General features: G+C 51.8%; 5 protein-coding genes across 5 annotated transcripts; 3 read left to right on the top strand and 2 right to left on the bottom strand.

The window, feature by feature from the left end:
• Window positions 1–246: 246 nt before the first annotated feature.
• Window positions 247–3930, bottom strand: J4E78_005967 (uncharacterized protein; the record flags this gene model as incomplete). The annotated part of the gene is made up of 2 exons (XM_049366582.1): window positions 247–2307; window positions 2575–3930. 2 exons carry the CDS (start codon window positions 3928–3930, stop codon window positions 247–249), a joined length of 3417 nt encoding a protein of 1138 aa, XP_049221288.1.
• A 711-nt stretch (window positions 3931–4641) lies between these two features.
• Window positions 4642–6723, top strand: J4E78_005966 (uncharacterized protein; the record flags this gene model as incomplete). Its single annotated transcript, XM_049366581.1, has 6 exons — window positions 4642–4795; window positions 4866–5075; window positions 5706–5728; window positions 5781–6099; window positions 6148–6537; window positions 6602–6723. The coding sequence occupies 6 exons, from the start codon at window positions 4642–4644 to the stop codon at window positions 6721–6723; spliced, it is 1218 nt and encodes a 405-aa protein (XP_049221287.1).
• Window positions 6724–7745: 1022 nt separating this feature from the next.
• On the bottom strand, window positions 7746–8333 carry J4E78_005965 (uncharacterized protein; the record flags this gene model as incomplete). Its single annotated transcript, XM_049366580.1, has 2 exons — window positions 7746–8189; window positions 8247–8333. 2 exons carry the CDS (start codon window positions 8331–8333, stop codon window positions 7746–7748), a joined length of 531 nt encoding a protein of 176 aa, XP_049221286.1.
• Window positions 8334–9439: 1106 nt separating this feature from the next.
• J4E78_005964 (uncharacterized protein) lies at window positions 9440–10699 on the top strand (the record flags this gene model as incomplete). Its single annotated transcript, XM_049366579.1, has 3 exons — window positions 9440–9716; window positions 9764–10500; window positions 10556–10699. The coding sequence occupies 3 exons, from the start codon at window positions 9440–9442 to the stop codon at window positions 10697–10699; spliced, it is 1158 nt and encodes a 385-aa protein (XP_049221285.1).
• Window positions 10700–11023: 324 nt separating this feature from the next.
• On the top strand, window positions 11024–11862 carry J4E78_005963 (uncharacterized protein; the record flags this gene model as incomplete). The annotated part of the gene is made up of 2 exons (XM_049366578.1): window positions 11024–11042; window positions 11228–11862. 2 exons carry the CDS (start codon window positions 11024–11026, stop codon window positions 11860–11862), a joined length of 654 nt encoding a protein of 217 aa, XP_049221284.1.
• Between the last annotated feature and the right edge of the window lie 590 nt (window positions 11863–12452).

Here is a 12452-nt window from a genome sequence, read left to right as displayed (position 1 = left end):
GGCACTAGAGGAACGATGAGAGGTGTATGAAAGATTGTATACTGTGATACGCTGATTCCTTTTAGAGTACTGAAGCAGGACTGAGCAAGGCCGAAGCCGGCTCTGACGGGTATAGTACATGCAAAGTAACTTCCAAACCGAGTGTGAAGGAAGTCGATTGGGCGAGCCCGCTGTTCAATATAGAAATAGAAATGGAATGTGTGCCGTGGTTTAACTCCAGAGCTGTATGGGTAAGATCTTCATGTCTCAACCGCTGCCAAAGATGCTGGCGACAGGTCGGGACGATGCTGCACCGGCAGCATTCAAGCCGCCATTTTGAGCAGGTCCTCGCACCGGTAAGCCAGTACCAGGCGTAGATGGTGCAGTCGTGCTGCTGGTACCATTCGCATCCTCGTTCTCGTCCTTCTTCGCAACCTTCGAAGTCTTCGCCTTCTTCTGCGGTCCATCCTTAGTCTTCTTATCAGCACCTCCATACCGATGGTACTTGTGCCGATTCGGTCGCCCAAAGACCTGCTGCGGTGTCTGCAATAGCGCAAAGCTGGACAAGCCCTCGCCCTCGTCATCACCCACAGGCAGGATCTGAGCGTTTTTTATGATCTCGATGATGCCAGCATCGTCTTCAAGCTCTTTCGCTTCTTGGTGGTCAGCACGAGACATTTTCTTCGCGCGATTGAAGATTGCATGCTCGATTGTGTTCTCGAGAACTAGAGTTTCAACGAGCACTTCTTTTGTTTGTCCAATGCGATGAGCTCGTTTGATGGCTTGCGCTTCGATGTTCGGTCTGTTGATCGGGTTTACAATGAGTACGACGCTCGCCGCATTGAGATTTAGCCCAAGGGCTCCGCACGCGACATCGATGAGCAAGACTCGCACATCTGGATCTTCGTTGAACAGTCGTACGTACTCGGATCGCAGCTGGTTGTTTAGAGTTCTCGCGTAGATTCGATGGTTGACGTACATCAACTCAAGACATTGGGCGATGTAGAATGCCGCGTTGTCACCATCGTAGAAGATGATGATCTTCTCTTTCTCCTGGTGCTGCATCACCTTGTCCAACAGATATGTAAGTTTGGCCGATGTTGTGCCAATGCAGCGTGTATTTCGGAGATCGGAGTCTGCGGGAAGGTCCGCTGTCTCGTCTGCGAAGGTAAGTTTTCGCTTCTTCGTGCGAACGGGTGATGCGATGTCCGGGGTGTCTTCAACGCCATTCGCATCGTTGGATCCTGGTGATTTTTTAGGAGAAGCTTTGCTCACGATGGCTGATGTTCTACGACTAGTCGGTGGCTGTTGACCCTTTACCAGCGAGGTAGGCACTCCTGTCCTCTGCAACGGCACACCGCTGACTGTGCCTTCGCCTGACTCCTTGAGCTTACCCTCTTCTTCTGCCATCGCAATGGCCTTTGCTTTTGCTGCATATCCCACAGCATCCAGCCCGACCGTTGGATCTGAGGACCGGATGCTGCTATCAACATGGAGTTGGCCCTCGATGAGCTGCGTAACACCAACCACGATGGGCTCCGCCGGGTAAACAAGTGCAAATGCCTCTCGCGCCGCTTCTGGCCAATGGTTGACAGCCATACCCACTTCATGAGAGGTACTCAATGCAATCCATTCAGCGGAAGCCGTAAGCTTCGACACGATTTGGCTGCTCTCCAGGAGGGATTGCGCGTCCTCGAGCGAGCAGTTCCTGTCCTCTTTGGAAAGGTACTTACTGCTAGTTTCAAGCGTGGCGACTACATCTGAGAGGCTGAAACCTGTCCAGGTAAAGTTGGACTGCCGTAAATTTCTGATGAGACTGTGACGAGCTTTCACGCTGTTCTTGTGGAATAGATAGTCGACATCGGTCCGCTCGCTCGTGATAGCGTTTGCTCGCAGAACTTGTACGAAGAGATTGGCCGTCATCTTATCAAACCAACATGGCTTGAGGTAAACGGTTCTGTGTCGCATCGGCGGTAAGACAATGTCCTTCTCAACATCCTCTGGGCGTGTCTTTACAACTAGTCCTTCCAATGCTCGGACGAAGCATGAGGAAAACCCGGAATAAGTCTTTCTGTACTGATGCTCGTGGCGATAAACGTATTCATCCCAATCGAGCTTACCCTCGGAATTCTCGCACCATGGTCGAACCATGAGGAAGTTTGAAGCAAGCATACCCAAAGCTTTAGCAGCTTTGACATTCTCTGCATCATCTTTGAACGTTTTTCTCTTTTCAATGGCAAGTTCGCGCTGTAGTACCGGGTCGGTCTCCGGATTGACGGTGGACATGTCTACCTCCACACCGACCAAACTTTTCGCAGGTGCTTTGAACTAACGTCAGCATATGTACACATATCAAAACTTGCACGACTTACTTCCTGATACGACCCAGCGTCTCTCCGCTTGTATCTGCTTAGCGACAAGTACAGCATTTGAGACAGAGCTCGAGAAAGAGTGTCCTTCATCGATAATGATCCGTAGCCAGTGTATCTTCTTCAGTGGCGATTCGTACAATCTATCAGTGTTGACACAACTGCAATCTGGGATCCGAGTTGCTCCGATGTAAGGGCAGTTACAAACGCGAGAGGCCCCACAAACCATGCGTCGTCCTTGTTCATCTTGACCGTCTTGAATCTCTTGTTCGAAGCGATTGCGAGTAAATAGAACCACGTCAAACTTCATGAGTTCAGTGGGAGCTGGTAGTTCGCTTCGAAAGTCCATGGTCTCATCGGTTGGATGGGTTATCTTCGTGCGCTTGGGCACAGAGTCAACGACGAGAATCCTGAGGCCACCCGGAAGGACGTGCTTCTGTATCTCTGACTGCCATTGGTGCAGCAAGTTTCGCGGTACGACAATGATAGTGGCGGAAGAGAGCACTAATTGACGTGTTGGCGGTATTCGGGTATTCCTATTCATGCGTGGGATATCTGGTGGTATCTCGTAGAATGGAACAACTCGATCCAGCGCATCTTTGATGCTTGTCATATCTCCAGCCCCATTCGCCTCAGACTGCTCGAGAAAAGATTTCACTGGGATTGAATGTCGGCCAGCGGACGAGATCGCCATGTTTGCCAACGATCCAGGACGCTTGCGAAGAGGAGGCAATGGTCGGTATGCGGCTGGAATCTTGGGAAGATGGCCCTTGCTTGCTAAGATGACGGCCAAGCAAATTACCGTTTTCCCCAGGCCCATGGTCTCTGCCAGAATACCACCCCGGTTCATTTCGTAGTAGCGCGGCTCTTGTAGAAACGATCCATCTCGAGGCCCGAAGTAGAACTTCTTGCCATCGGGCGAGGTACGAACCTCCAATCTTGGATCAAGCTGCAGCTGTGGCGAAGCTTCCCGTTGCAGCATCAAGCTCGCCGACCGTGTCTGATACGCGTACAATCTTGTTTTGAGCCCCGGTAGAGCCTGTTCACCATGCTCCGACCACTCTGAGACTGCCGCAGAATCTAGTACGTCTTGTACGGCGGCACGTGTATAGCGACACTTGATCCTCCCCACGTCGGGCGCAGGTGATGGTAGCTTGTTGAAAAGGTAGTATAGCGAGAAAGGTTCTACGTCAGCCCAGGGATCAAAGTAACGCGTCTCATCAGGATTTGAGTCTCCATTCCAAGCACTCGGTGAGATGTCAATTTGTTGGAGCAGTGTCCGCAGAGCGTTCTTCAAGCTCTTGCTGTTACGGTCAATCGTACGACGGGCCCAGTCTTCTGGCAAAAGATAGACGCGAAGAAGGACGTGGTGAGACGCATTACCAGGCGTTCCTCTACGCGCGAATATCCGAATCCATTGAGCTTCAAGCAGTCGTGATGCTTCAATACCGATGCTGGCCTTGATCTCGTCGGGAAGCTCTTGTTGCAGTAACTCGACCCAACCACCGCTCGATGGTGAGATTGAACTAAAGTCGAATGCGTGCTTGAAGTGAAGGCAGCCAAGTGCGATGTAGCGATCCATATTCTGTGCACCAGTCTCAACACACTCCACGTTTTCGGGAGCTGGTAATGAACCTGGGGTGGCGAGCGTAGATGATCCGGTAGCAGCAGAGGCTCGCGCTGAAGATGAAGATATAGATATAGCATCGTCACGGTGGTTCATTTGCTGATCAGTTGCATTGTCCATGTTCTTGCGTGCGGCTCGATGATCATAGCTGCTGCTAGTCGCGCCACATAACGTGGGCGACGTGATTGTTGTAAGCCCGACCATCATAAGCGTTCGTTGTCATCAAATCCAGTGGGTACGATCGTACAGTCCGAGCACTGCGGGACAAAAGTTTGGGTCGATAATGGTAGGTAGTTGCAGGTGAAGCGGGAGGCGACTGCCTAGATGCCAAGTAAATGACCTTCGCGTTCCGCGCTAACCCGAAGCGTTAGCGCGTCCCTCCAGTATCGCGTCCTGGCTTCTTCAATCCGGGCGATGTTCAGATAGTACCGAATGCACATTGTTATGCCTATCTCGGTGGTTCCTTTCGACGGATGTAGAACGACAGGGATGCAGATGCGTTATATCCGGTGGGAAACATTTCTACGCGTGACGCGACCGTAATTAATCTGCTATATTGCAGACGACTGGGATCACGTAATGCGAAGATGCTATCACATATAAAGAGACCTAGGGACTGAATCGAGTCCCAGTCTTGGATATTGGAGCTTCGGATTATCCTTCGCGATGTTGTCGTTCTTCGCTCAAATCTTGTTGGCAGCATCGGGCGCACTCGCTGCGCCGGTTGAGAATGCTTCGAGTGCCGCAGCAACTGTAGGCAAGATACGTGGCGTTCGGGACCCAATTTACCATCTATACTTGCAAGCAAGCGCTAAGAATGGTATGCTGATTTCCTTCTCTTGACATTCAGCTTTACTACTTTTCCAGAAACTTGTTGATAACATGTATAGCATCGATCCCTGTGCTGGGACCCGAAACCGCAGCTGACGAGTTTACCATCGGCGGCACCATCCAATCGAAAAAGACAAGCCAGTATCTGAACATTGCGACTGCATCGACAAGCTACAAGCCGTTGGTCTGGGGAGCCACTGGGGAGACTACGGCGTGGGGATTGGAGGGTGATACTATCATTACTGTGCAGAGCAGTAGCTATGGACGACGTAAGTACTCAAGAAGGAGGCATGTTCGGCTCATTGTCGGCGGTGCTAACATGCGATCCAGAGCTGAACTTCCTCGTATGCAAATCGGCTGAAGCGAGTTACTACGATCTGTACTTGCAGACGGGGAGCGATACGCCGAGTGGAAGGACATGCAGCAATTACCAGACGATCCATCTACCGTGTCTGTGTTAGAGGTTACGGACAGCCGATGGCTGTGTATGCAAGTTGCTAGGGATGACAACCGCGCCGTAGAAAACCATGGAGTTAATGGAAAGTTTGTCAAGGCTCGGTTCAATCAGTAATCAAGAATGCTGAGCTGGTTCATGCAGGTGTGGTGTAGTGAACATCCGCAGGCAGACAGCGAAATCGAGAGAGCGTGGCCGCGGCAGTGTTAGCCCTATCCGGAATAGCGTCTTTGGTGCCGCACGATGCCCGCAGGAGGCCGGGACATCTGGATCCACCGATGATTAGTGACGTATCGACCTCGTTAACTCCGAACAGCGAAGCTCTTTCGATGATGATTAATGGGACATGTGGGGAAGACACGTTAAGATATCACGATCCCCTCTTCCTTCCACCAAACACCGATCAATTGAAGCACACGAACAATCATGTCATACAGCAGAGTAGGAGTCGTCACCGGCGCGAACAAGGTACCTACACACGACCACAGCCTCTTCGGGAGTACCAAACTAACATTGACAGGGCATCGGACGCGCCATCGTGCAGCAGCTCGCTCTGCAGTACCCCAAGTCGCCGCTCAACAACGGACCCTTTCTGATCTATCTGACGGCTCGCGATCAGGGCAGAGGAGAAGCTGCCGTTAAGGATTTGGAGCAAGATGCGGCATTGAAGCAGGCTAAGGCATTGAAGGCCGACGGTGGCCTCTCTGAGATCAAGTTCCATCTGCTTGACATTACAAGCAGCAGCAGTATCAAGACCCTTGCGGACCACTTGAAGCAAGCTCATGGGGACGGCATTGACTTTGTCATCAACAACGCTGGTATCGCGTTGGACGGCTTCAGTAAGTATCTCCTTCCAATGTACAATCCGCCGTCCCTAACATAATTAGATGCCGACCTCGTCAAAAAAACCCTCGACTGCAACTACTACAAGACGCTCGAGGCGTGCCACACCTTCCTCCCCCTCCTCAAGCCCACCGGTCGCATCGTGAACCTCGGCAGCATGGCTGGCAAGCTCAACAAATACTCCGAAGAAGTTCGCAACCGCTTCCTCGCCTCCAAGACCGAAGAAGATGTCACAAGCATCATGAAGGACTTTGTTGCTGCTGTCGAAGCTGGCAAGGAGAAGGACGCTGGTTTCCCTAGTGCCGGGTATGCTGTGAGCAAGGCAGGATTAATTGGAGGCACACGGGCGCTGGCCAGACAAGAGAAGGAGAAGGGAAGCAAGGTATTGATCAATACCTGCTGCCCAGGTTATGTCAACACGGACATGACAAAGGGTAAGCAAACCTTTCATCGTGTGCACCATGTGAGACATGTACTGACTCTATACACCAAATCTAGGCAACGGAACGAGGACTGTAGAAGAAGGCGCCCAAACCCCCGTAATGCTCGCGATCCACGACATCCAGAACAAGACAGGTGCTTTCTGGCAGTACGAGAAGGAGATCGACTGGGTTGGTTAGAAGTACAAAGGAACAAAATAAAATGTATACTCCTTGATTGGTGTACGGTGGTCTCGCTCGTGCTTGTGACTAACGAGTTACGCGCTTACAGGCAGATCATGCAGGTCAGAATCCTTTGTCAATACACGTTATGCGCCACCGAAGACGCCCGTTCACGTACGTACCTTGTAATAGAGCACCCGCATATGATCAGAAGGCGAGATCTTACATCCGCCCCCACACGTCACATATCACACCGCATGTAAACGCCGAGATCGGTTTCACATACATACTACATCTATGCAAATAGGTTCTCTATTCCAAGAAGGTTCACCTTGCCCATGGTCGTCTGGAACTAGAAAAGCCGATCTAAGCAAGATTCCTCCACTTGCAACCTTTTCAGCATGCACTTTACTACTCTTACGTTGCTTTCAACTCTCGCCATCTCCGCAACTGCGGCGCCCACTGCACCCGGGCCTCCCATTTGCGGTACCATCTACCTACAAGGCGGCAAGACCCAAGTTATCTATGGTGATGCTTGTTATGGAATCACTGGCAAAGCGCTGTCAGCAACGGTGTCTGAGGCATGTGGGTGTGACTTTTCGCAGTAAGTCTTGTCGCCTAGAAGTCGTCGTGAAGTAATGTGGGCTGATAGAACTGCAGGTGGGATACATGCGATGCGGGAAAGTTGAAGGCGAGAAGTATCACTGGAGTGCCGATTACGGAGGCAAAGGGGTATTGGTGTATCTTGCATTAGGGTCTATTACTTAGTACGAGGGGAATAGCTAGTATTCCAAATGCACTGGCTTAGCGTATTCATTACTTGCAAGTACCAAGATGCATACCCATTCGATTAATTTCCCACTACATCTCTTGTGTAGCAACGTAACCACCGAATTCAGGTGGCATGTATTCCCCAAAGTATCGTGTGCAGCAGAGGTAGCCCCCAAAGATCCATCAACCATCTTGCATCCTCCATCTTACGCAGAACTCCCTTTTCGATTTCAACGTGAATGGACGCGACCAATCAATATGCCGAGAGTCTATCCCTTGGCTTGATCGTGACAGAGAATGTTGGACAATGAGGACCACTGCTTCTTGACCTGCCTCAGCTGCTTCTCGGAGTCCGCATACGTCTTGGCCTTTTCCTTCTCGCGCGCCAATTCGCCTTCCCGTCGCTGGATCCGTCCCTCGAGTGTCGCCACATCCCTTATGGTTTTCTTGTGTTCCTCATATTCGTGAATGTACCAACCATAGTTTTGATCGCGACTGAACTTCGCCGCAGCTAGTTCGTTCGTGGTCGCGTCCAGCTTGTTCTTGACCGTAGCGAGCTCTCCATGGGTTGCACTCAGTGCGGCCTGGGAACTGGACAGGGAGTTCGCGGTAACAATCAGAGTTCTGTTGGTCTCTTCGAGGTCTTGAATCATGTCTTCGAACATGGTGTGCAACTTTGTCTGCGCGTTGTTGGAACTCTGGAGCTGTTGCTTCTGTGTAGTCACGTCAGTCATCTCACTCGGCTGTCAATATTCTCGTAAGATACGTACGGCTACTCGCAGGCGATCGGCTGGCGTAGTCGCAATCCGGCTTTGAGCGATGCCTGAGGCGCGGTTTGTTTCTTTCATTCGTGCCATATGTATCGTGAAGTCGGATCAGGTCTCTGTGAGATGGCTCAATGTTGCAATGTAATTGTAGGATTATGAATCCGAAGATTCAGATGCGGAAGAGGCAGCGATTTGTGTTTGGTGAGGTGACTAGAATACCGTAGGTCACCGACCGTAAACGTGGGGTGGGCTGAGAGGAACGACCAGTCAAACGAAAGTGAAGGTGAAGGTGAACATAACTCCAAATGTAGAGATCGAGGAGCGATGAGATATTATGGTTTACGGATGGATAGCGTATGTTGAAGAAAGCGAACAAGATGCGCATGTACTCTACCACAGACGCCCTTTAGTTACATCGCGAGACTGGCACATAAGTGCAACATTTCTCATATAGTTTCTACTAGAGATCACCATGACGTTTCTTGAGAGGTTGATTCTCCCAGAGGTGCCAATGCATAGGCGGACGGATTGTAGCCTGGAAAGCCTTCGCAAGCCAGACCTACAGGCATACCTGAATACGTCAGTGCGAGCTTAGAAGTCTACGTAGGATTACTTACATTGCTGCAACACGATCGGGCTTAAGAGCATGACACCATGGCAACGAGACCGTGGTGGTGACAGAAGAACTCCCAGCCTTGGTAGACAAGAAGGCCAATCGAGGGTCCCGGTGCGCTAGCCTCATTAGCACTTTCCCTCTGCCACCAAAGCTCACGATGCCTCAGCCCGTCGCGACGCTCGTCCATCTGGAATGCCTTCGCATCGCACACGAGCATGCGTTGCATCAGTCATGTTCATTATTGTAAGTCGCCGGGACTGTAGCCGAAGGGCTGTCAGAGGCGAGTCATGGCGGATGGCGCTGCGGGGAAGGAGCCCGTCAGACACCTGTTGGATATAGTTCTCCGCATGAGCATCGACAACCCCAGGCTATTCCAAGCAGGTACTTGCATGCAGCAGCATAGCTGATTTATCCAATGATATTATACCAAGGAGATGCGGGCTGATCCCGATGTGGTAGTATAGGTCTAAGATACAAATACCAGGATGCGGCCCTCACGCGTCGCGTTATTGCTTCTGGGAGCCTTTCATTGCGCATACACTTGAAACTCTTATATCGACGGGAAATTCTTACATAGATCATGGGCAACCACGCGCTGATTTACGGTGCTTCTGGCATCTCGGGATGGGCCATCGTCAATGCCATCCTGAACGGATACCCTTCCAAGGATGCCTTCTCTAGAGTTACAGCTATGGTCAATCGGCCGCTGACACGTGAGATGGCGCTCTGGCCTGACGACCCAAGACTTCAAATCGTGTCTGGTGTAGATCTAGTCAAAGGTACACAAGAAGAGCTGGAGAAGCAGATCAAGGAAAAGGTCAAGGATGTTGAGACAGTGACGCAAGTGTACTTCTATTGTAAGTCAAAGCTGTCAGAAGAAACTGCAAGGTCTAACGGTACCAAGCATACAAGCAGATCGATGAACCCGAAGCCGAATGCAAGACTAACGAAGCGATGTTGGAGCGCGCCGTAACTGCGATTGATCATCTCTCCTCCAAACTATCATACGTACTTCTTCCGACAGGAACCAAGATCTACGGTTGCCAGATGTTAGACAAATTCCCCTTTGCGAACGACCTACCACTCAAGGAGACTCTGCCGCCCATTCCCGAGCCGTATCTCTCACAATTGTTCTACTACAACCAAATCGACTGCTTGAAACGCATCTCCAACGGGAAGAACTGGAGCTGGTGCGAGGTCCGGCCAGACAACATCATCGGTTTCGTGCCGAATAATAACGCATACTGCCTTGCGCAAACATTGGCGTTGTACCTTTCGCTATATCGATCGGTTGAGGGCGAGGGCGCAAAGTGCCCATTCCCTGGTACTGAGAAGTCGTGGGTGAACAAATACAATGAGTCTCCACAAGACATGGTAGCACACTTTTCCATCCACGCGTCTTTAAACCCAGAGAAAACCGCGTCGCAAAGCTTCAACGTGGGAGGTCAGGAAGACAGCTGGAGCGGCAAGTGGCCAGTAATCTGTGATTACTTCGGTCTGAACGGTACCGGACCTGAACAGGGCTCACCACAGCCTGGCGCGTACATCGACGCGCATAAGAAGGAGTGGGAGGAGCTGGAGAAGAAGCACAGTCTCAAGAAGGGAAGCGTCGATAGCGATATCACGCACCCCGGATTCCAGGTATGTCGGAAATCTGGTTGCGTCGTGTACGCGTGCAGTAGCTGACCAGTATTAGTACTTCATCATGACGATGTTCGACTTCGACCGCCAGATGAGCATGGAAGCTTCGCACAAGGTGGGATACACGGAGGAGATTGGAACGAAGAAAACGTGGACGACTGCGTTCGATCGCATGAGGAAAGCGAAAGTGATACCCTGATGTCGTGAAGGAAACCTTGGAAGAGCGTGCTGTGAGTGTTTAGGGGATCTTAAGGGTCCGGCAGGTGGGCCCTTCCACTCGTGGCTGCCCGGGCCCCCGCGCCATCCCCATTGGCGAACACAACTTGGAGTTTCAATATATTCCTGTTTGATATGCGCGACTCTCAGCCAAAGTCTCACTGCTTATAATTAGCGCAAGGTCGGTCAATTGCTAGAGCTATGACGCTAGCCGTCGGTCTCAGCTGGACTCCTGTTTGCTGCGCCCCCACAATGCCATTGAAGCAGCACCATCTAGGCGACTGATGAACAGTCTCGATATCATCCGATGCTCCCATCTGCGGGAGGTCCGCGGAACAAGCTGGTTCTGAAGGGCCTGGGCGTAGTGGCCTTTTTCTGCATAGGTGCGTCGCGTCAGCGTTCCAAGGTTTCGGGCGCGTTAGACTCAACTCCAGTTGTCGCATTGGCACTCCAAGATGCTGCCCATGTTTGACACCTGAGTCTTCATTGTATGGTGCTAACATCTCCATAGTAATCCTGCTGCTGATGTCAAGCTTCCCCCACAAACGACCGGGCGCGAACCTCAACCTCCCACTACGCATACTTCCGCTCGGCGACTCGATAACTTGGGGTGGCCAGCCGGGTGCAGACAACGGCACAGATGGGTACCGCGCACAGCTGATCCACGCGCTTATACGTGCGCGCTACGCGTCGGTGAACTTTGTCGGCACGCAGCGCTCTGGGCTCATGCCCAACAATGACAACGAAGGGCATCCAGGGGCCACAATCAGCGAGCTTCAGAGCCTGATGAAAGCTGGACTACAGATGCGACCGAATGTCGTCTTGTTACATATCGGCACGAACGATATGGCTCGTCCTGAAAGCCCAGAAGAGAAGTGGGCAGATGCGCCGAAGCGTTTGGCAGCGCTGTTAGACGACGTGCTGGACATGTGCCCGGACGCTGCGGTGCTGGTTGCGAAGATCATACAGGGAGCCGATATGCAGGCACAGGAAAACATCAAGAGGTTCAATGATGCCGTGCCTGCGGTTGCGAAGAAGAAGCTTGATCAGGGCTTCAAGGTTGCGGTTGTTGACCACAGCGTCGTCCTGCCCGAGGAGTTAGTTGACGGGCTACATCCGTGGGTGTTCCGGTTACTTGTGGCGTAGAACCACGTTCGCTAATCGAATCAGGTCCTATTCCGGATACTTTCACATGGGAAACATCTGGTTCGATGCTATCAAAGCTGCCAGTGGCCTAGGGGTCATAACACCGCCCGTCGCACCACAAGAAACATGACCCGCGCGTGTCCCACCCGTCTATAGCCAACTAGTTGTCAAAACTACCACATCGAGCTTTACGACACACAATCTCCCCTGAAAGTGGTGACGACGCAGACTGCCTCTCAGGTTGCACGGATATCTCACATGCGAGCTTGATACCTAGGTACTCACGAAGCAGTCAAGATTGTCAGACCGAGCACAACAGAAGAACGAGTGCATGTGGCACTGTGACCACGCTATAGGCGACCACGTCCGGACCAGTCTTCATCGATAGAATGCAACTCGTCTTGCTTACTGTGCCACGCTCACGATTCAGGCCTGATCATGCTATTGCCATGCGCGAGTCGCATGCATCGGCCATACGCTCATTCGCTAGCCCCGACTGTGGAAACCTGCGCGGGGTCGACATGCGGGCAGGCGGGGCGCCCACGCTGCATCACGCTAAAGCATATCCAACCCCAAACATGGAAGTTTGC

The sequence above is a fragment of the Alternaria triticimaculans genome, assembly GCF_023758025.1.
Source record: "Alternaria triticimaculans strain BMP 0046 chromosome Unknown scaffold_8, whole genome shotgun sequence".
In the NCBI taxonomy this organism is placed as follows: Eukaryota; Fungi; Ascomycota; class Dothideomycetes; order Pleosporales; family Pleosporaceae; genus Alternaria; species Alternaria triticimaculans.
Note: the sequence above shows the minus strand (reverse complement) of the source record. Positions and strands in the feature narration are given on the sequence as shown.